General features: G+C 31.2%; 1 protein-coding gene and 1 long non-coding RNA gene across 4 annotated transcripts in view; one reads left to right on the top strand and one right to left on the bottom strand.

Moving 5' to 3' along the window:
- Fas1 (fasciclin 1 Fas1 domain-containing) overlaps window positions 1-24579 on the top strand; it is a 690358-nt gene that overhangs the window by 643083 nt on the left and 22696 nt on the right. For 2 of the 3 annotated variants that reach the window (XM_076539832.1, XM_076539833.1), the window contains 4 exons: window positions 9176-9390; window positions 21727-21889; window positions 23837-23981; window positions 24237-24287. In XM_076539832.1, coding sequence (XP_076395947.1) covers window positions 9176-9390; window positions 21727-21889; window positions 23837-23981; window positions 24237-24287 — 574 coding nt within the window. The remainder of the gene's footprint in view (window positions 1-9175; window positions 9391-21726; window positions 21890-23836; window positions 23982-24236; window positions 24288-24579) is intronic. The other variant, XM_076539834.1, reaches the window with a different exon arrangement.
- LOC143265797 (uncharacterized) overlaps window positions 1-24579 on the bottom strand; it is a 141481-nt gene that overhangs the window by 81575 nt on the left and 35327 nt on the right. Inside the window, exon 2 of the long non-coding RNA XR_013040500.1 lies at window positions 20236-20339. This is a non-coding gene — a long non-coding RNA (uncharacterized LOC143265797). The remainder of the gene's footprint in view (window positions 1-20235; window positions 20340-24579) is intronic.

A 24579-nucleotide genomic window follows, 5' to 3' on the forward strand; every position in this document is an offset into this window, starting at 1 on the left:
CGCAATCCGCTTGAATTCTGGTACACTCGAGGACAATAAATGGCGCAACTCCACCCGATTCAGTGCTATTGTAAAGCAAGTGAAATTGCATTAGCAATTGTACAACAGGTTCAGAAGTTTAATAATATTTATATTTGTAGATTTGAAATTTGAAAGAAATTTGCAAATTTTTTAACTGAATATTTAAGCCATTTGAAAGTGTAAATCCATTTCTGAAAAGATGAAGATAATGATATTAATAGATAAAATTTAATATGATACTTTTATCTGTAAGCAATCTATAGTGAAAAATATTCAAATTTCCTAATATTTGTGAGATGGAATTTTGACTGTTTAATGGTTCGGTTAGATTACGTTAGGTTTAATGGTATTCAAAGAGGTTTATTTTGCAAGTGGTACAAGTATTTAAGTTGAAATTATTTTGAGTCTAATATATCGTGATATTTAATTGTGATAAATTTTAGTAATACCATACTGTGGAAAATTACAAATTGTATAATATTAGTGACGTAACCTCAACATGAGTGAGTATGTAGGTTTATGTAGATGTCGCTACTGACTTCTATCAGCTTGCAAGTTCTAATGACTTTTCTAATATATACTCGATAAAGTTGACACGGTTTTTGTTTTATTGGTGCACAAAACCCATTAAAAATTATATTATTATTTAAAAATTAATTACAATTTGTAGTTAATTTTATTTAAAAAAAAAAAATATGGCTGAGAATGATTTCAAGGAAAATTATAATTGTAAGTAAAGTTCAGCTGAAAGTGAAGTACATAAGTGTAACGTCCCTGCGACTAGGCTCATTTTACAGCACTTATGAAGCAAAGAGCGGCGTTTGCCTATTAAGCGACTCGTTTTTACTAACTAATTCTAAAAGAAATCTATAGGTTAATACCTTTCATTAATTAGGCTTATTCAAGTAATGATGAGAAAGAGAGTTGTAATTAACAATTTCTTTAGCGAATATAAAAATGTATGTATGACTGAATTCTAAAAGCAAATTGGAATATAATAGACTTGTTGTTGTCGCAAATCGCAGAACGGTAGCTAACTATTTCAATTACGCGGTTTTATAATGATATACGCAACGCAAAAATATAACGCAATTTTATAATCGATTTAGATCCTAACAAACTGTCAGAACAATATTTGGTTAATTACAAAAACTCTAAAATTTGTATTAGACGTGGAACAGTTACTCCTTGTTTTGACTCTAAAGTAATTAGTTCATGGCCTTTTTCGTCAGAGCACAAATCGACACCCAAAACCTGATCGCTTAATTGGGGAGCCTGCATTAGCTGGCTACTAAAACTACCCAACGATGCAAGAATCAAGTGACCGACGTGTGACCAACAGGGTTGTAAATAAAAATGACTCGACTTTAATTATTTATTGAAGTTACCGAAACGCCACCCAAAAGACACGGGCTTCAGAGATCAAGCCGCTCAATAATGGGGAGCCTGCGTTAGCTGGGTGCTAAACTACTCAGAGCGAACTCCGAGAATCTGACGGCGAGTTAGTAACTCAGAAAAATAAGAAATATGTATGAGTGACTGGAGAGCTCTTGTTTGATGTCTTAGTCCTTTCTGGGGCTGAGCATAGCACTCTCCTTACGGAGTTTCAGATACAAGACCGTTTGAACAGGGAGCCTGCGTTAGCTGGCTACTAGAACTACCCAACGATCAAGTACCCAAATGGCTGATACCCGCTGTCCAGTCAAAACTAAGAATCTTGTAGGCTCTTACCAGTTAAAACTGCTCCAGTTCGTCGCTTCCTAAGAGGTCCGGCACGTAGTATTTCAAAGATTGTTCTGCTCTCGCAGCCTCTGCTGCACGTCCTTTTATACCCACAGAATCATGGGTTTTTCCCGCTCAAAAAGTAGTTATTCTTTTATTACGCTTTATTTAGTAGCAAATATATTTTAGTTTGATTAATAAAAATACGCTTTGATTTATTATTAATTAGTTTCTCACAAGTTTTCCCGTTAAATCGTATTTTTAATAACTTTTAGATGCGTAAATTATAAGTGTTTCAATAGAAGAAATAATTAATCGAAAACAATACATAAAATAATAGCTAAAAATATAACGCAATTTATAATGAGTGGATAATTAATAATATATATAATATAAACATTTAAATGATAATTTATAATAACTCTGTTACGAAGTATAACTCCTGTCTCTTTCTAACTAACGCGCGCGCCATCAATCGGTGATCTACTCTAAACAATGTTGCACGCGTGAGCTACCCCATCCCATTACCACGCGAATTTTTATAGTGCAGTCGGTAATAGAATAGAAAAAGATATACGCATTAGCATGTTTCTTTATTTATCGACTGGATTTAATGTGATGTTTCCGGGGACGTTACATAAGTAATAATAAAATATAAATACTTCTTACGAGTAATAACATCACTTCAAAAGAAGAATCTTAAAATTAAGATCGAAATATGAAAACAAATTTTTGACCAAAATGGCTAAAAAAAAGTGAAAACAAGAATAACTTAAAAACTTAAATATTATCCATTTAATTAACGATTACAATAGTTACTAAGAATTTTCATTAATTTTATATACATATAAAAGTTAACAATAATTTGCTGCAACTTTTTCGGTGTCAGTCATGACAAGTGAATTATTGTAATTATAATTATCATGAATTAAACTCGACATAGCTTTTTCTAACAGCTATTATTATAGAATTTTAAAAATTGATTTATGAAATAAAAGTAGAATTTCCTATACAGAATTTTGTAAGAAGAAAGATAACCTGCCGGTACCTGTTACAATAAATCGTTCAAGGAAAATTATTACTCTACCGGTCGATAGTGCTCATCTTACTTCACTGTTGTTTGTGTTCACTTAATTGCCAATTAAAAAGAATTACTGGTGTATAGACTCGAGATTTTATAAGATTTAATTGGCATAAATCAACAAATTCTGAAATTTGTATGTATTATCTAGTGGTTAAACTTTTGAAATTCTTAAATTTCTGTAGGATCGGAAATTATCGAGGTTGACGGATTAGAAAGTTTTTCTTGGGAATAACAATAACCTAGTTTTAATAACTTAATAAGAATATAAAAACTAACAAAAGTATAAAGAATCAAGTACAAACACTTAGGCTACAACTTTTTGGACAACCTTTCGGACAACGTGCTACTTCAACGGTTACGACTGGACTGCCCCGCGACGCCACGCCGTTTTCCTTATTCGTTACCAATTCCCGCGTAAAACGAAACAAATGCTAATTGCTTCTCTGTTCCCTCGCTAATTTTCGCGCCAACTCGTAGTAACGCCGAATTATCTTGGCGCCAATCGTCCACGTTTCCCGCTCGCCCGATCACGCCCGATCGTATTCGATGAACCCCGGATAAACCGATCCCACATTTCCAAATATAAAACCGTGAAATTTTCAAGTTTAAAATTTTGCAAATTCTTAATTTTCAGGATTTTTAAACGATGTCTACCTTTATTTGACACTTACTTTTTTTTAAATTCTCAAATTTCCGTTAGCATGAATTCAAGAAATTTTTAAATTTCAAAACTTTAAATCCCCACTCTTTAAACTTCCAAATTAATTTTTAAATTCTCTAATTGCCAATTTTTAAATTTCCAAGTTACAAATTAAAAATTTTCCAAATGCCCCAAATTCAATATTTTTAAATTTTAGAGATTTGATTTTTAAATTTGTAAATTTTAATCAAAATAATTTATTCATTTAAACAAATATAACCTAATAATTATAACATTTTTAAAAATTAATTTTGGATAAACATTAAACCGCACTTTCTGACATTAAATCAAATATCAATTATTCTTTTATCGATATAAACATTAATTCATTAAACACTGTTAAACATTAAATGGAAATATAACTGTATTATTTAAATAAGACGATACCACATAAGTTATGCTCCTTTCTACAAAAGCCACTATCATTCGCTCAAAAAATTATAATACACCACATACAAAATTATAATACACCACAAAAAAGGAACATGAAAAAATACCAGTAAAAGTAAGTGTCACTATCTTAGCACCATGTCATATAATTTATTTGTCATGAACTTCAGTCAGAAGTAACTATTGACTAATACAATATTAAAACAAATAAAGAAAGTTAAAATATTGTCTGAATTTTATATTTAGCGATTCTCGACTAATGAAATTATGATTAAATTTAAATATTAAATTGAAGTATTAAAAATTCAAAAACTGAGGAACTAAAAATTAATAAAATTTATCGCGCTTAAACACTGACTGTGTCAAAGTACTTTGACTCGACAAAGCGTAGAAAAGTATTAAATACAGCAGAAAAATTAGGTAAAGACAGCGGTCTTACGCTGTGCTAAGGATTATGCATCGACTCACGTAAGCCGCAAATAATTTCTGCCATTCTCACTTGGTGAATTTACAGAATGGATGTAAGTAACAGAAATGCAATTTAACGCAACATTAACACTACATTAAGCTATTGTCGAGATTTTTTAATTTTGTAGTTTTCTATTTTTCTAAATATTTAGTTTCCAAATTTTCAAACTTAGGAATTAAAAAATTTAATGATTTGATAATTCATTAATGTGATCATAATTTGATGACTTCGAAATTTGATAATTTCAGAATTTGAGAGCTTTTAAATTTCAAAATTTCAAAATTTATTATTTAATTATTTTAGAAATTGGGAGTCTGAGAATTTGAAAATTTTATAGTTTGATAATTTCAAAATTTGAGAAGTTTTGACGATGAATTTTTCAAGACGAATTGATAAGTCGATAAATTGATGAATTGATGAATTGACGTATTGATGAATTGATGACAAAGCATAGAAAAGAATTAAATACAGCAGAAAAATTAGGTAAAGACAGATGCCTTACGCTGTGCTAAAGACGTTTTTAGGTTATGTAAAGAACAAGTGCATATGCAAGAAAAGGGGTGATCTGTAACTGAAGAAAGGTAGAAAATCGAATGAAGCGTAAAATGAAGAACATAGAAAGCACATGGATCTAAAGGAATAAAAAAGAGGTAAAAAGAAAGACGAGTGATCTGTTGGAGAAAGAGGATTATAGGAAAATTCTTCGCAAGAGAGGCGTGGATTTTCATGGAATTTATTCGATCTATCCTTTGAAGCAGCTAGCCTCGACAGTAGGTGCATCTATCTACGAATACGGTAGCAACTCAAGATCAGAAAAGTAACTGGAAGTGGTGCAAAGTGCAAATAGGAAAATTCATGAGAAGGGGATCAACCGGAAAAGGAATCACTACTCTTAAACTCTGTCCTGCTGCCTACGTTTCTCCTCCATTTTTCTCCCCCTTTCATTAAACTTTTCCAACAAATGCGGCAGCTTTGACGGGAAAACAAATTTTCGACTTTAAACGACGTTCACCGCCTGAAAGAACGAATTATGGTATCAAACGGTTCATACACCTTCTTTTCACATCTCTTCTTACGTTCTTTACGTTCTCTTCCTTTCTTGCTTTAAGTTTTCTTTCCTTGGTCGGGCTTTTATGTTGTGGATTGTGCTGGTATGTAAACTTGTATAGCGTTGCGGATAAAAGTTCTGTATTTCATGAAAATAATGAAATTTTTACAAAGATGCTTTTGGTGAATTTTCACAGATTCGTGATTTTGTGCGTGTAAAGTTAGGTTTTTTAAGTCAAAATGAAAGATATAAAATTATATGAAATATCAAAATCGATATCTTTAGGACACTTTTGTTTGTGGCTGTACGTGGATATAATAAGTGATTATAATAATTGATTATAAGTGATTATAAATGATTATGGTCTTATTACAAAGACCATAAAAATAGAACTAAATGCTATTACAAAATTTTAGTATATGCTGTATTAAAATTTCAGTAAATCACCTATTGAATTTTTACAGTAGTATAATGAAGTATATCATTTTTTCTAACATTTCTTGAAAAAAAAATAAAATAGTAATATTTAAACATTTATGAAATATTTTGATGAATTTTATATTATTTTTCGTGCTACTGTTACATGAAATTCGACATGATTTGGTCATAAATTATTTTAGCAACGTTGCGAAGCCATCAGTTATTTAATGAAAACATTAATTATTGATACCAGCTATTGAAGTAATTATTGAATATCAATTAATAAACTTCTAATTGATAATAATTTATCTATTAATCAATTTAATTATAAGATGTCAATGTATTGAATATGTTAATATTGATGACATCGCGACAAAAATATGTAATTTATTTAAATCATTATTATCAAAAATGTTAAGTATATTACATTTTTTAAAAAATAAATAATTTAGTACAGTTAAATATTTGAGAATTTAAGAATTATGGAATTTTTTGTGTTTGCGAATGAAGAAAGTTTAAAATTTGAGTTTTTTAGTTTTAGAATTTTTAAGTTTAAAAGTTGAGGATTAGAAAATATAAAAATTGAGGACATTGTAAATTTTGAAATTTGAGAATTAAACAATTTGAAAATTTGGAAGGTGAGAAATTTCGAAATTAACAATCTTGACATTTAGAAATTTGAGGATGTCAAAATTTAGAATATTGACGCTCAGTAATTTAAGAACTAAAATATATTTAAATTGGAAAATTTGAAAAATCTGCAATTTTAGAGTTAAGAAATTTGAAAAATTGGATACTTAAACATTTGATTTTAGAATTTAAGAATTTGAAAATTTTTTGAGTTTGGGAATTTGGAAATTTCGAATTTTAAGAATATTATATTCTGCGAATTTCGAATTTTAAGAATATTATATTCTACAAATTTAGAATTTTGGAAATTTGGAAAGATTAAAGACTTCGAAATTTACAAATTTGAGCAATTAAAAAATTGAAAATTGAGAAGTTTGAAAGTTTGTAAATTGGAAAATTAGGAAATTTAGAAGTTTGTGAGTTTTTACACCAATTGTGAGACACCCTGTAGAAATATGGTATTCGCAAAAGCCACTATTAGAGACGCTTCGTGCCTAAAAAGATAACAATTAAAATCATAATTCTTCTTCTTAAAATCTCTTTCGCCTCTAAATGACAAATAAATCCTAAACAAATATTTATTAAAACTCCACAAACAACAACTCTTATTAAATAGCAAAACTTACGAACACTGAATAGTAAAATAAAGTAACGATAAGAAACGACATAACAAGCCAACGAAAGCAAATAAAATTAACTACACGAAATGTTCCGAATCACGAATATTTTCAAGAAATTATTGCATTATACATATATTCTCTCTTTTTCGTTGTACTCGAATACATGTAAACGCATAACGAAGGAAGACTTATTGCCAACTATCTAACTGCATTTCCTCCAATTCTGTTCTTTCTTCACTGTCGGAAAACTTTCTCGCAGGATAGCGTGCATAACTTTTAACTTTGTCCTCGTCTTCTGTCGTAACTCGTAGTTAGATATGTACGAGTTCTTGTTTGCACGAGACTGACTTTCAGTGGTGCTTTGAATAAAATCGTGGCCCGGGTATTTCGTTAATTGTACAATGATTTACCAAGTTGCAAATTAAGATGTACGATGTCAAATAATTAACATTGCAATTTTGTTGTATTTTAATTTTTAATGGTAATATTTTTCCTAAATAATATATCTGACACACTGGGACGTTTAAGACTCTAGCCAAGGGTTAATTTAATTTTAAGGGTTAATTTATGCGAAATTGTTGACTTCTTAACGAAGAAATACAGTGTTCAAAATAAAATATTAGATTGGTACCAAAATAATTGCATTCTTTTTTATAAAAATTTCAAAGAAACAGTTCTAATTATGCTTCTAATATTTTATTTTTAGTTGTAAGTTAAATACTTAAGTTTTCTCTTATAACTATGGAATTTATTTTTCTTATAAATATATAAGATTTAAATTATAATTTCTTAAGTATTTAGTTAAACTTATTAGTTGAAAGGTAAAACTTAATTTTAAATAGACTTAAGATTTGCAGAAATTTGTTAGTTAAGACTTATTATTTAAACTCAACTACATTTAATTCTTAATTGAACTTATTAATTATTAGTTGTTGCTTAAATTTAACTAAATTACATTTCTAGTAAAACTAGCCATCTAGAAGTTAATTAAATTTACTGTTTAGTTGAACTTCATAATTAGAATTTAATAATTAAGTTTAACTAAATTTATATTCAGCGATTCTTGACTAATGAAGTCATGATTGCATTTAAATTTTAAATGGAAGTATTAAAAATTCAAAATCAAAATTCAAAAACTTAGATCAAAAAGTTAATAGTAGAATTTAACCTAATATTAATTTTTAGTTAACTTGTTAGTTAAAATTAATACTTGCATTTAACTGAAATTAATGTTCTGTTAAATTTGTTAGTTAAAAGTCAATACTCAATTTTAATTAAATTTAAGTTTTATTTAAAAGTGTAATTAGTAAGAATTTAAAGTTAACCCTTTCAGTTAATTCCGCATTCATTTAATACTTCATTCAGTAGCATAAAATTCACGATACTAGTTTATTTGAGTAATTTTACCCTTATTGTTTATTCTTATCCATTTTACAATGACAAATTAAATATGAAAGCAGTAAATCATACAATTTTATCATATTAATTCAAAACGAAATTATAAAATGGCAAAAAAAATTTGGAAATCGAATTGTTCTTACCAATTATTTGTAATGTAATAATCTACTAGTTTAGTCTACTAATCTACTAGTTTTTGTTATTATTATTATTTCTTATTATTATTTTTTAACCTGAGGTAATGAATTAATTAATTTAATAGCTAATGAACGCTAATAATGAATAAGTTTCAATTCAGTAGTTAATTAAAAATTAGTTAAACATAATAGATAAAAGTCGCAATTATTTTATCACCGACCTAATAGCTGCTTCTTTCGATTCCATTTATTTTCTTTCTGAATGTTCCCTTATTTTAAACATCAGCTCACAGTGTTCAGTCATTTCGTCATATTTTTTGCAACTAATTTAAACTTTCATTCAATAAACCCTGTAAATAACAGTCATCAAATTCCTCGAATTGACCGGGCCAAGATTCAACAGCTAATTTAGAATTCTACTTCAAAAATTTCTGGAATCTCTACATGTTTTGTGTGTTATAGCATCTTGATTTAACACTGACATTCAACAGTTAATTTTGTTCTGTTATTTATTTAAATATATCAATTTATTATAGGTGTCCACTGCGGCAGACCGGAAGAAGCTGTATTTCAATGTGGTTCAAGAGCCTAGCGGAAATCAGATTGTGACCGTGGAAGGTGGTGGTGTGAACGCAACTGTAGTCACCGCGAACATTGCTGCTACTAATGGATTGATTCACATTATTGATAGGGTCCTTGGTGTTCCCTATACCACTGTACTGGACAAACTTAAGACCGACCCCATGCTTAAGTAAGTGGAAATTATTTTACATTATTTATTGCGTAAAAACTAGGTTTCATGACGCACCTCAGATTCTCTATTGTCAAAATAGGGCTCTCTGCTTCTCAGACCTGCTATTAGTTTCGGCGCTTTTAACAATTTTGTAAGGGTTTTGATCCATTTTAAGATAGTTTGATTCTCTAATAAAAAGTCATAATTGGCACAGTTTGGCCTGTACGTGTATATGTTTCAGAAAGATAATAGAAAATAGGGATTTGATCAAGTCCTTAGAAGAAAGTAAGTGATTTGATCAGTTCTGCAAGAGTTTGATTCTTTTCTGTGTCTGAACTCGCTTTTCTACGGTAAGTATTTGAAAAAAAAAGTCAACTCTGACCGAATTTGATCAAATTACTTATTTTCTTCAAGGGAATCATCCCACAGAGTTGTTATCTTTCGTGAATTGATCCGTAGGCATTTGATCAAATCCCTATTATCATCTCACTGCGACATGTATGCATGAGTGAGTAATCGGGATGGGGCTTTATAGTATGTTGAATTCTGAAAATGGGGAATCTGAGATGCGTGTGCCGCGAACGTAGCGTTCAAATGATAGATCATTATAGCTTTAAATATCTGTATCGCTCCATCACTAGGTTTTAGGAATCCTAGATTTCTATATTTCTATATCTTCAGATTCTTGCAATGTTAAATCTGTACTTCTGGATCTTCTAGACATCTATTAGTAGAGAAATATAATTGCTTAAATTATTCGATTTCATGGTTTAGGCCTCTACATTTTCTGTATTCTCATATACCTACATAGGCAAATTCCTATTCTGAAATTCCTATATTTCCTATGCTCTCTGATTTGTATGTTTGTACATCTTTATACTTCTAAATCCCTATATCATTAGATCACTAAATCACAAGATCCCTACATTCCTATATTTTTATTCCCTAGATTGTGGTAACGATGATTACTGTAACTTTAGATTTTTTTACTGTTAGATCCTGAAGATTTCCTATATCGTTTCGATACCATGCAGCTACATATTTCAGTCAGTGAATTCTAATATCCCTATACTCTGATTTCCTGTACCATTAGATCGCTAGATCCTAAAATCTAGATATTCTTATTATCATATATCAGATCACTAAATCTTGAGATCCTTAATTTCTATGTTCTTATATCCCTAGAACATGATACTGAAAAATCATTACGACTCTAAATCTCATTATCAGTACAATTAAATCATAGAAAGTCCTATATACATACATGTAAACCTCAAAGTTTTTCTATATGCATATACTCCTAAATCTCTACATCGTTTGATCGCTTGATGCTAAGAACCCTAAATCTTTAGATCCTTATGTTCTTGTATTTTTATTCTTCCACATTCTCATAACGCTAGATAACTATAATTTTAAATCTCTATATTCCTATATTCTTATGTCATCAAATTTCTATATCCTTCAATTTCCTACATCCTCAGATTTCTATATCTCCAGTTTCCTACAACGCTAGATTCCTACACTTCCAATTTCTTATTTTCTGAAGTTCTTGTGTATTATATTTTCATCCAAAGCGATACTGGAAATATTTTCTTGATGTATCAATTATTAAGATTTAATCCATATACTAAGGTATAAAATTTAGAAACTATATATTGTAATGCAGTAGAACATTTGATCGGTAATTATTGAAATTGAATTATTAAGCACATGAAATTTAATCCGTTTAGAGATCTTCATACATGCTGTTGATGCATGTCAATATGTTTATGACATATCGTGTAGCAATTATGATTCGGTAATTGATAGATTGATGAGGAATAATTGATAACATTTCGAAGATAATCGTATTCTGTGTTATAAATAAAAATAAGACTCAATAAATTATAATCTTAAGTACATATAATAAATAATATAATATTTTGTAAAATTTTTATATGTTACATAATTATACCATATTTTTGAACGACTTAATACTTTATGGTCTAAAAATATTATTAGAATCATTATCCATTTAATGAATTAATAATAGTTCCCCTATTCTCCCAATAGAGAATTTTTTCTCTAGTAAATATTTAATAATTTTTTTCTAATAAATTTTTTTATGTCAACATAGTCACTATTGTTGAAGGCGAGGAGATCCGTGGACGAATAGTGTCGTAATTAATTCTATACAAAGCACAAAAACTATTTATTTAAGAACGATATAAAATACAATCAGAATTACGTGAGAAGAAAATTAGAGAACAAAATTGAATCGAAACATGCGAACACAAGAAGGAACAAACAATGATGATCGCTAGATGGAAACAAATGTTAATGCTAATTCGTGTATCGCTCTTATATCGCTTTCATCTCCAATAACTATTACATTAGACACCAAATTTTTCTATGACAGCAATTATTTAGTAAAAAACATTTGAAGTACTTTCCAAAGTGTGTTGCAAAAAAGAAATAATTAAATTAATAAATTAAGTGTTATTCTCTATTAAATTATTCTTTTAATGATTTCTCAGCTCACTGTAAACATTCGTTTGTTTAAATAAGAAAAATTATTTATCAGTCTTTCTAGATACAGAAAATTACTAAAAGTTTAGAAAATGTTTTTCAAAAAAAAACATTGTAAACTAAATGAAATTCTTTCTTTAAATATCACTAAAGGTACCATTTGTTAAGTAATTAGAATTAAGATATTATACAGAAATTAATAATAATAATAATCAATGAAATTATAGAACTGTTTGAACTAATGATAAATGATCTGAAAGTCGTTTACCTTGACGTATCAAACAAACGATTTGTTGAAAGAAAAGATATTTCTCTTCGTACATTTGAGCTGAGCATTGCCCTATACGGATTCAGATTTAATTAAAATGCCGTAACAAATCTCTATTCCAATTACTATGAACGTGCTACGCTTGGCAGAAACTATAAACAGGAAACCTTACCGGAAATTGGATAGTTCCACAGGTTACACGTCGATCTATTAAATTCGTATCGAACGCAGTTGTTCTCAATTGTCTATTGGCACTATCACCCTTGTAATCCAACTAATAAATGAATCTCATTCGTGGAGGTCCACGTAAGATAGGTACAGTCGGTTTATTGTTACATTCTATAAATTACTCCGTCACCATTTTTCAATCATTTAGATTACAAGGCTAATTTAATTAGTTTAAATGAGAATTAAGAATAATTAATAATTAATTATAATTAGGTTGACCAAAAGATTTTGTTGTTACAGTAACTATAATTTGTATAGTCAAGGATCGCTGAATATAAAATACTGACAGGATTTTAATTTTCTTTGTTTGTTTAAATATGTATTATAGCTATAATTAAGGTAAAGTGGAGTAAGTTCGTAAACGGGGCAAGTGCGTATACAGGCTATTTTTATTACAATATGAGCGAAATTTAGTATGTTTGTTTTCTTGTTTTGTTTCACTATGTCCCCTTTTATATTTCAATTGTATCAGAACAACTCAATTTTTACGACGGTGAATACGCACAGTTTATTTCAATTATTGTATAACAACGTATTATAATTCAGTCTGCGAGTGATAGACATCAATATTACAATCAAATGCCGAAATACTTGATCACGCAATGAAAATCTTTGCAAAATATAAAGTAAAGTCCATAATGACAAAACAAGTACGTCCCATAGTGACAAGTTATAAGTGAAGCCTCGTAACGACAAATGGACCGTTTATTTTGAAAGTGGTGCAAGTCCATTTTCTTTTGTTTCGAGAAAATTAAAGGTTAACATATCTGTCAATTAAAAAATTTAGGCAAATTATATGAAGTCTGGCAATGTTTCTACTGTTTTATCAATATGTAATTTGGTTATATAAATTTGTTTTAGGCGTATTTTACTAAACTGATGTATACTTACGAGCTGCAAATGGACTTACACCACTTTCAAAATTAGACAATTGTAAAAATCGTTTAATTTCAATTTTGAAAAATCAAATATCACTTAAAATATACTTCATATTAATCCAATTTTGTTTACAAATAATGACACGACATAAAAAAGAAGTAGTATTTTTAATTTTAAACGCTAATTACATTGTTAAAATTACAAGATATTGATAGTATTTACTTATGCTCTGCATGTGGCAGTGTTTCGAAATATGCATGATGCACCGGAGGTATATAAGGTAATAATTGCTTGATGTCTTTATATTTTTCGTAAGTAATAGGCCTAGCATTTTGGTACAAAGGCTCCAGGGTGATTTTTTCAAATTTTAGCGGTCTTCCAGGGCGTGTAGGTAATAAATTTATAGTTTTAAATTCTTTGTCCTTCATCGATGTTTTATATAAAATAGTGTATGGTGCACTTTTGAGAAACCTCATCCAACATATTTGCAACCAATTTACCTGTTCTCCATTACTGTTTTTTCTTGTCTGTTTTTTAATCGCATTTTGAAGATTCTTTATTGAAACGAAATTCTCTCGTTTCATTTCATGTAGAATGAATTTATCGTGTTTTCTACATTGTGTTATTACATCATAATAATCCTGTGGTGTGTATAGAAAATTCTTTTTTCGCAATGCCATTTCTATGATGCCAAAATCTGCATCGTTCGGAAGGTATGAATGCCCCGAGAGTAAAAATTTGTGATCAACTATGTTAATGTTATTTTCCAACGACTGGACAACCTTCAACCACATCAATGCCATTTGTAAATTTCGATTTTGCCCAGTACACATGTCACTGTAGGCAATAACATGGCTTTGAGTTGTTACATTTTCTAAATGCCTCAAACAGCAAGAAGCTACTTCTTGCGATCCCCTGGAAGCAATAGTTTCGTCCCACACATACATATTAACTTTATTGTCGTGGAAATTGTGAAAACCCTCGTTTAAAACATACATATTTCGCTTATAATATGCGATTGAAACAGATAATTTAGGGTAAGGTAAGGCTTTTTGTAAGTCAAAAGAGAAGGCAAAGTATTTATCAGGATTTTTTGATGCAAGAATTTTATCTTCTTGTAATGCTTTTCTTGCTAATTCAGCATCTTGCAAGTGTACATCATGTTTTTGTACAAGAATCGTTTTTTCTTCGTCATCAGTTGTTGTCTTAATTTTCATGTTTAAGAAATCGCATTTCGCACAGGTATCTTTACGTGGCAAATGGAAATGTAACTTGAAATCTCGTTTAAAGATTTTCCTGTATGTCCATTCATTAACTGAACTCAAGTTATTTTCCTTGCATTTTTCTAAATATAAATTATACATTTTTCTTATGTTTAATTCAGGATTTAAAAACATCCGTTCTGGATTTTGGGATCGAGTATAGTGACTTTCAAATGCCGGAAAGCTTTTTATGTGTTCTATCACTGTATTCGTCATTAGCTCACTAGTTCTTCTGCAAGAGCCATCCATTTTTCCACGCATGTCTTTCGGAATATTCTCATGCGCTTTTAGGATACGATCAATTCGTCCAGTAGATATTTGGAAAGTATCAATGAAAAACTTCTTACATACTAAAATGTTTCCACCAGAGGTAACCACGTAAAATTTATAAGCATATGCCCTCATAGTGCCCGAATTATTTCTAGGTCTTCTTCTATTGACAGTTTCACGTTGAACATTACAATGGAGAAATATATTTTGCTTATTAAAATCACCTATATTCCAGAACTTATCAAAAATTTCTTTTCGTTGTGTTTCACTAATACGTTCTACACATTTCTTCGAGCAATTACAATTTTTTGATTCAAATTTTTTTGCTGGAATGAATTTTCCTCTTTTTGTATAGTATTTTTGTCCAGTATTTCGCTTAATTTTGTTTATTTGTTGCATATATTTTTCTTTCCTTTGTTCTGCAGAATGAAAGTTGTCAGTAACAATATCCTCATCTGATGAAGATTCTACCTCTATTATTCTTTTTCTCTTTTTACGATTCGGTAATTTGTTGTTCATAGAGGAATTATCTTCATCCTCTGAATCTAAGATTATTCTTCTGTTTATATTCATGGGCTTTATTTCTGTGTGAATTTATTTAAAATTAAATAAAATAAAGATTTTCAATTGTCATAAAATAATATTGATTTACCATTTGCTCTTACCTATATCACTATCTGAAGTTAATATGAAGTTATCCATTTTAGGAAAAAAATATAATAAATAACCTAAATTAATAACTCTTGATACGTAATATGACACGTAATATAAAACAAATGTAAATCATAATATAAAACAATTGTAAAACAACAGGCTACTGATCGGCAACCATCTGCTAAGCCATCTACCTCTGTCAATTGGACTTACACCACTTTCATAATCGATGATTATGCAATTTCATTTACCGACCAATTTTAAATTATACAAAACATGGAAATTTTTTAAGAAATTAAATACGGACTAATTATATATAAAAAGTGTACATTAAATTAAGCATGAATTACGTGATATCTCATTTTTTTTCAAAAATGGACTTACACCACTTTCAAAATAAACGGTCCAAATATAAAGAATGAAATGCGTAGCAACAAATATAAGAGAATGAAGCCGCAGGCCCGGTGCCCTCGCTTATTTTATACGTTTCACTCCCCTACGATGTCTCCTAGCAACCACCCGATTTCTTCGAAATCTGCCACGTGCCCTCCGTCGACCTTGGCTTCGCGGTCATCCCTCTACGACCGATCCTCGCGATGCCGCCCGCCCTTTGCGGCCGAGCCGCCGCGCCGCCACGCCGCGCGCCGATACCGATGTCGCACCGGCACTTGCCGGTACCCGCCGTCAAACGGAGCGGTCCGCGCCTTTGTACTCGTTTCTCGAAAATTACGCATCAGGAGACGTCGCCGAGGAGTGCCTTTCTTTTCTGCCGAAGTACGCACCTGGGTTCGCCGGCATTTCGCGGTGGATCAAATTCTTATTAATTGGCATTTTCCTCGGAATTTCAGAGCATGTGCCACGTGCCACTTTTGCCACGTGCCATTGCCACGTGCACCACGCACGTGTACATTTCTTAGAAAAATTAATTATCTATCGTCTTCGAGTGCGACCGATTCCGCAGACAGCTAGCCGGAGCGCGGGGCAAGCAAGCTCGCCCCCGCCCGGGTTCTCACCTCTCCCGAGCGGAGTGGCCCTCGGTGTTTTGGTGAGCACACCACTCCCGGGCGGATTGGTTACCCCCGGTGCTACGATGGTGTTTTTCATGCCGAGACACTCATGATGTTCGACGAATACGGCCACAGGTTTCCCCGTGCACGTAGGGCTTCGAGGCATGGAAACTCGCCATGCCTGCTGCTTTTGACCAGTCGTCCCCGAAAACCCCGCTAAATTCATTAAATCTTATGTTTATCTCTAAATTCTCATTCCATGCTCTGAAATTCCTCAATTGGCCAGTTCTATCCGTAACATCGACTAAGAGTACTTGTTTGCAGTATAGAGTACTTGCATAATGCAGTAAAAAGCATTTTATAGCAGATTTGTTAATAATTCTGCTTTTGCCTCACTGCACATGAACTAAAGTTTTATAGTATTTAACTTCAAGTTACGCTCTGACCCCATTTTCGGGGAAAGTGCAGAGTAGTTGACATTTTAAACAATTTCCTATCAAAATCAAAATGTACAAGGAAAATTAAGGTCCTAGTTAATATTAATTAAATAGTAGTAATTGTGCAAAGCGTTCGATATCGACAGCGTTCAGTATTTACATAGTAGACTGAAAATACTTAAATTTAAATACCAACTTTACAAAAACCAATCTGCACTTACCCCACTTCACCTTATAGTTAGTTTTGACCGACACATTCGACAAATAACTACTGACTCTTTATTCTATATTCAGTATTTAATCTGATTAATCTCATCATATTTCTCCTAATATCACATTTTTTCACTGTGTTCCTTTTCTTTTACCAGAGACGTTTATTTCTCTCTCACCTGTTATAACATCACCCAGGGGACATCACACATATTCACACCAACCATAAGAAGGAAAGAATTACATATCCAACATAAACTATAAAAATAAATAAATTATGGGGGAATAATATTATATACCATTTTTCTCATAATATTTAATAAGTAATTAATAATCAATAGATATAATTTTAATATTTTTAATTTGTTTCACTCTACTCCATGTTCTCTCTTAGCACACTCCTTTAGTAATCCCCAATTCTCTCTTGTTTTCTACATTCATAACAACCGAAAAAATATCTCAATCATACTAACTTCATCCACTCAGCGCTCTTACCAACCCATTTTCTTGTAAAAACAACCTCACATAAATAGTGGGTAACATAGTGTTAGGGATATAAACAACAAAACGAATAACGAACTCAAGGAATTAATTAATTAATATTTATTGGCAAAATCAAATCGAATAATTTACAATGCAGAACAAAACGAAATTGCAAAACAGTATCAAATATAATATCAAGGCAACTCAAAGGCGTATCTTTATTTGTTAATAATAATTTACAACGAAGTAACGAATTGTATCGAGGAGCGAACGAAATGGACTGAGCGAAAGGACGGTCGTCGAAAGAAAGAATGCTCGCAATAGATAAGCCGTAGCGGCCCGAGCCCCGCGCTATCACGTGGCCCTTCCCCCACTCCGGCCTATACCATTGCGAATACCTGGCGGCTTTGCTCTTAGGACCAGCCTGAACGTCTCGGAAAAATTACCAATGCAATTTTTCCGTCCGCGGACCCTCGCCAGATGCAAAGCATCGTCGAAATCGGGGTCGATGGAGGCCTCAGGGGTCCATCGAAAAACGTCCCCCCTAGCCACGGCCTAAACGGCCCCAGGTTCGCAAAAGCGTCCCTGTGCACGCAAAGAGATCACCGTCCAGGTAGCCAATTAAACGCGAATTTACCAATATTCTGCCTTTCTCTCAAGTTTTTCACTCGCTCCTTTACATGGCTCTTGAACTTAATAATATGCAAAATGTGCACAAATACATAATAACTGAAATAACTTTTCTTCTCATAACAAATAATTAAAACAACGCAGATAAAGAAAATATTTTCAATGATTAAACTAAATTTATAATTTTTGCATTTCTACACGTAACACATAGGAACAATCTCATAAAATGATTTTTTATCTAAACAAAAGTCAACATATTTTAATAAATACTTGATAATAATTTTTGCAATTAAAAATGAAAAATCTCAGAAAAATCTTTAAAAAAAATACAAGACTTTTGTATCATATTTGCAATATTTTTCTACGTCAAATAGTATTTTACTTATAATATTTGTGTACATATTTGCAATATTTTTCTAGGCAAATAGTATTTTACTTATAATATTTGTATACATTTACATAAATACAACGAACACTTACAATACTTTGTCCAAAGAACAGAAAGAAGTTAATAATCAATTTATTAAAATACATTTTCCTTCCAATAGATTGCTTTCAACGAAACAGTCGCAGTTACAAACGTTCGAATCGTAGATGTATCCCGGAGCTAAATCCGTCGTGATTTAATTCCTCTCTCGTTACTTCAATTACCCATGTGTCGGTAATGGAAAATCCAATTAAACGATATCCCGCTAATCAATAAATAAACTTCTCCAGCGATAAAACCCAGTTTAAAACGCGTGACCCTCCGTAACTAAACATTTACAACATCGATGTTTTATCCCACGAAGCTTAAAGTTGTAAATAATCACCATGGTCTGTAATGCACTTTTCTTTATTTAACGTTCCATATTTCTGGGTTCTATAACACGATACTCTGAAATATACTCCAATTTTCGGTTCCATGTGAGGTCGGTGGTTATTTTTCCATAAGAATTTGTACAAATTTATTAATTTTAGAGATTGAAAAATTGTTGGTACTGAAATTTTTGATGCTGGACGTTCGGGAGATTGGGAATTTAGGAATGTAGAAGAATGAGAATTTGAGGGGTTTGGAATGTAGGACTTTGGGAAATAAAAAATTTAGGAGATTAAGAAATAGTAAATTTAGAAATTTACGAATATAGGAATCTACGAATCTACAAATCTATAAATTTAGAAATCTAGAAACCTAGGAATTGGGGAATTTAAGAATCTATAAATCTATATAAACTAAACATATAAATATAGAATTATGGTAGGAATCTAAAATCATGAAAATCTAGAATTTCTTTTTTTTCTGAATCTTTCAATTAAAGAATTTTAGAATTTTAGAGTTTCAGCAATTTAGCAATTTAGCAATTCAGCAATTCAGCAATTCAGAAACTCAGAAACTTAGAAATTCAGAAATTCAGAAACTCAGAAATTCAGCAATGCAGAAACTCAGAAATTCAGCAATTGAGAAATTCCAAAATTAAAAAATGTCGAAATTCAGCAATTCAGAAACTCAGAAACTCAGAAATTCAGCAACTCAGGAATTCAGAAATTCAGCGGTTCAGCAATTCAGAAATTCAAAAATTTTAAATTCAGAAATTCAATTATACAGTAATTTCGAAATTCAGAAACCTAAAAATTGAAAAAATCAGTAATTCAGAAATTCGAAACTTCTTTAACATTCACTCATTCACTCATCTATAATAAACTTACCCAACACCAAAATCGAGTACCAGTTTTGTTCAATACTGTACACCTCTCCGCTCTATTCGATCAACGAGGCGAAAACGCGCAAATAAAGCAGTAAAAAAATCGATATTGCGGATTTTGATATTCGTAAACGCGCATCAGTGACGTATAAACCATACATGACAGGAAAGTAGTAACGTCGATAGATTTTTCGTCCGTGTATCAGAGTGTGGGGTGATGGAATGCTGACATCACCATCTATCCACTGCATCGAATAACGATGGCTATCGTATAAAGGTGCTAATGGCGATATAGCTAGTGCATAACTGACTGCTTCCTAGTCTCCGTTTGCCTAACGATCTTACCTAACAAGATGAAACTTGATGATCCCCTTGATGTTCACATTGGTTGCTATAATATATTGTTCAACGTCGGATTTCTACATCAAAGTGTCTCGGAAACAAAACACCTGTAACATGTAAATAGAAGTAATTAACGGGAGAACTACAAACCAATAATGAGTGATTTCAGGTTTCTACGTGTTACATATTATTGTTGGTGCTTTTGTTTCAATTGGATTAACTGGTTTAGATCCTTAGATACTTACATATCTATATTTTTAGGTTTTTGTATATCCACATTCTTAGTTTACTACTTGCCAAAATTTCTATGTTTCTACGTCTTAATATGTACCAATAGACCTCTATTGGTATGGAAATGTAATGGTTTTAATTATGGGATTTCATGGGTTAGATCCCTAGATCTTTACATCTGTATATTCCTACATCCCCAAATTTCTATATTTCCAAATTTCTATATATCCCAATTCCTACATCCCCAATTTTCTATTTCTCCAAATTCCTACATCCCCAAACTCCTACATCCCCAAATTCCTACATCTCCAAATTCCTATATTTCCAAATTTCTATATATCCCAATTACTACATCCCCAAATTCCTACATTCCCAAATTTCCATTTATCCTAATTTCTACATCCCCAAACTCCTATATTTTCAAATTTCTATTCATCCTAATTCCTACATCCCCAAATTTTTATTTATCCAAATTCCTATATTGCTAATTTCTTACATCCCTAAATTCCTAAATTCCCAGTTTTCTACCTTCTCAAATTTTTATGTCCTCATATCTATGTATATTCTTCTAGATCTCTATATCATTCGATGAAATCGTAAGATTTCTCACTATCTTCATCCTTATATTCCCAGATTGTTATAATCATAGATTACTACAACTTTAGATTATTATACCATTGAATCCTGAAGATCCCTACATTTCTATACCGTGATTAACATATGTATTTGAATTCCAAAATGATCAAATATAGGCATTGAAGGATTTCAGAATTATAAAATGTAAGAATTACAGAATTGAGCACTAGTATATCAGAGAAGTATCAAATTGGGAAATTATTCGAGTGGGAAATTATCGCACAAAGGAGTTATCGAATCGGAAATTATTGAATTACGGAACCAATGATTATTATCTGCAGAAATGAATGTAGTTTCTACATTTATTTATTCGTTTCTATCTAGTTCCTGAAAATTGTAGAATTATAAAATTATGTGAAGTTAGGAAATTATAGAAAATTGTAGGATGGAGAAGTTAGCTAATTATGGAATTATTAAGCTTGGTGATTGTCAGATTTGATTTTCTAAATTATCGAATCTGGAAATTGTCGAATTCCGAATTCGGGAATTGACAAATTTGAGAATTAGTGAATTTAGAAATTATGAGACTAGGGAATTATCGAATTGAGTCTTTATTAGATTAGAATATTATCGGTAGTTATCTGTAGATGTTGACGCAATATCTTATGTTTATTCATTCTTTTCAAGTTCCACCTACTTCCTGGGACAACGACGCTCCTTCAACGATCAACTAAACGACACCACAAAGCGTTTTACTTACTTCGCTCCGCGCAACTACGCCTGGAGCCGAGCTGAGGTCCATTACCCCTCTACAACTAAGAAACTCTTCATGCCTGACTTCAGCTATCACGTGAGTATTTCGTTGATTACTATTATAAAAGAATAAAATATAAAATACTGAAAGAGAATTTTGAAGTCTTAAAATTTTTGAAAATTATAAATTTAGAAATTTGGATATTTAAAAAATTAAGAATTTGTTAATTTAGTAATTTGAGGATTTTTGAGATTTCAAGACTTGAAGATTTCGAAATTTCAAGATTTTGAGATTTAGAGATTTCAATATTTGAAGATTTCAGGATTTGCTGATTTTAAGATTTAGTGATTTTACGATGCGGAGATCTGCTGATTTAAAAATTTAGTGATTTCACGATATAAAAATTTGGAAATTTTGAAATTTAAAAATATGATAATTTTAGAAATTAGGAATTTGATAACTTTGATATTTCAAAATTTTTAGCGTCTTGAGAATTTGGAAATTTAACACTTTAAGAAGTTCAAAATTTCGGAACTTAATTTGGAAATTTGGTAATTTGAAAATTTGATGATCTGGAGATTTGAAAATCTGAATATCTCAAATTTTGTTTCAAGAAATTCAACAATTTTTAAATTACTGAGTTTATTTTCATACTTCGTAATTCAGTAATTTACAAATTTACGGACTTGAAAATTTTGGAATTCGGAAATTAATCTCTTAAAAGCTTGATAAGTTATAAAGTAGAAAATTCAAGTTCTTCGGATTTGGTAATTTTGGTAATTTACAATTTTGTAAATTTGGAAATGTAAGAAACTTGGAAATTAAAAGTTTAGGAAATATGACAATTTAAGAGTTCGGAAACGTATAAATTTTACCATAAAAAGAAATAAAATATGTTCCAAATTTCTAAAAATGATGTTTCAATCATGACAAATTCTCAATTGTAGAATATTCCAAATATTGAGTCCAGTACTCCATACTTACAGAATACTCCGAACTGAATATACAAGGTGTCTCATAACTACTGTTTGCTTAATAATTCTAAAACGAAACTTCAGATTTTTGTAAATGGAAATGTTATACAGAATCACGTCCTCTACCACTCATTTCTCGGACCTGCACTAGTTTTGAAACACCTTGTATACTCAATCTGAGCATATATGTTCAAAGAGTAAAAATTCGAACAAGATGCGACACTAGACAAAAAACAAGAATAGTTTAAACCTACACATTCATCAGTAATTTATTTATAATAAATATTTTGTCCTATCTCTGTAATACATTCATTTATAATTTCCTGTCATATATAGCTTTTCATTTTCTTATAAGTTATTTGCAATATAATTATTTCCTTAATACATATTCTTCAAATATATTTCGTACAATAATCATTTTCGTACATTCTTCTCTTCTTCAACTTTTCAACGTTATAAAATTGATGCAAATATCTCGGCAGGCAATATTAGTAATAAACAGAAAATTTAATACAAAATATTAGAGCTTGACATGAAATTAGATTCATTTGATTTGAATTTCCCGCTCGTTTGCACAATCAATGTAGAGGGACAGCGTTTTCGAGAGATCAAAGGTGCTAACAAAGAGTGTCGCCTCTGATTCCATCTCTACTCTGTACTCTCGTTCTAGAATCTAGATTATGCTAATGCCATCTAAACTATAGCTGATTCCACAAATATTTTTGATGGAAATAGGGTATGATTTTATGATAAAATATTAGAGATTATTAAATTTAAGGTAACACAATGACTTTTAAACACTAAATGAATTTATTACATAAGGAAAAATAACTAGGAGGGATCGATTTTTCATACAAGATCTTTCATACGCGTGAGAAATATCGTAATCACAGAGAAACAATAAAGAAGAAGTATATGGATATTATTTTATTAACATGTGAGGATCTAATTAAAATCGAGCGGTTCATATAAATGAACATACTTAATTACCGACTTTTCATTACATTACCGACTTCTCTTTGCATTTATTTTTGCCATTTTCATTTATACGAAAATTCAACAATTTTAGACGAAACAAATCTTGGAACGTCATCTGGTGGTAGCGGACGAGGCATACACAATGGCCAAGCTAAAGGAGATGGCGCACAACGACACCATCATCCTCCCCGCCGCCAGGGACAGCTTGAAGCTTCGCATCCGGGAACACCCCGAAAGTAAGTGTAAGGTTTATTAATATATTTTAAAGTTTGCATAAGCACCCGGTTGCAATACAATCCAAGATATCTTCTCAGATACACTCAATGTTTCAAATCTCGTCACTACTGAACTGTAAATGTGTTTGGAACTATTCCTTGTTGTTGTCGATGTCGTTTGTCGTTAGCGAACGGATTAACAAGTTCAAAGCTTCGTTCAAAGCTCAGTACTTAGCACAATCCTGGTCATTCTCAAAACTGATACTATTTCGTTAGGTGTAGATGTCAAGAAACGCGACGAAAACGCGATCCTTCCAGAAACTTTCGGTGAGTGAGTTCAGTGTTTAGACGTCGCCGGTGAGCGACGACACGTGCTTTCACCAGTACGAGTAACGCACATTGTCAATTTTGTCAAGGATTCCTCGCACTTTTCACGCACTGTGTTCAACGCGCGTATATGTAATTCATACTCTTCGATCATGTACACTCGGTTGCAGCGTAGGCTTCCTTTGGATTAGGATAAACGGAGAAGGAGTCTTTCGCCATTTCCTTTCGATTTCGGATGATGGAATATTAACGGTCTTTTACTGAAGACATTCTGATCAGTTAGCTATACTTT

This window comes from Megachile rotundata, chromosome 14 (assembly GCF_050947335.1).
Source record: "Megachile rotundata isolate GNS110a chromosome 14, iyMegRotu1, whole genome shotgun sequence".
In the NCBI taxonomy this organism is placed as follows: domain Eukaryota; kingdom Metazoa; phylum Arthropoda; class Insecta; order Hymenoptera; family Megachilidae; genus Megachile; species Megachile rotundata.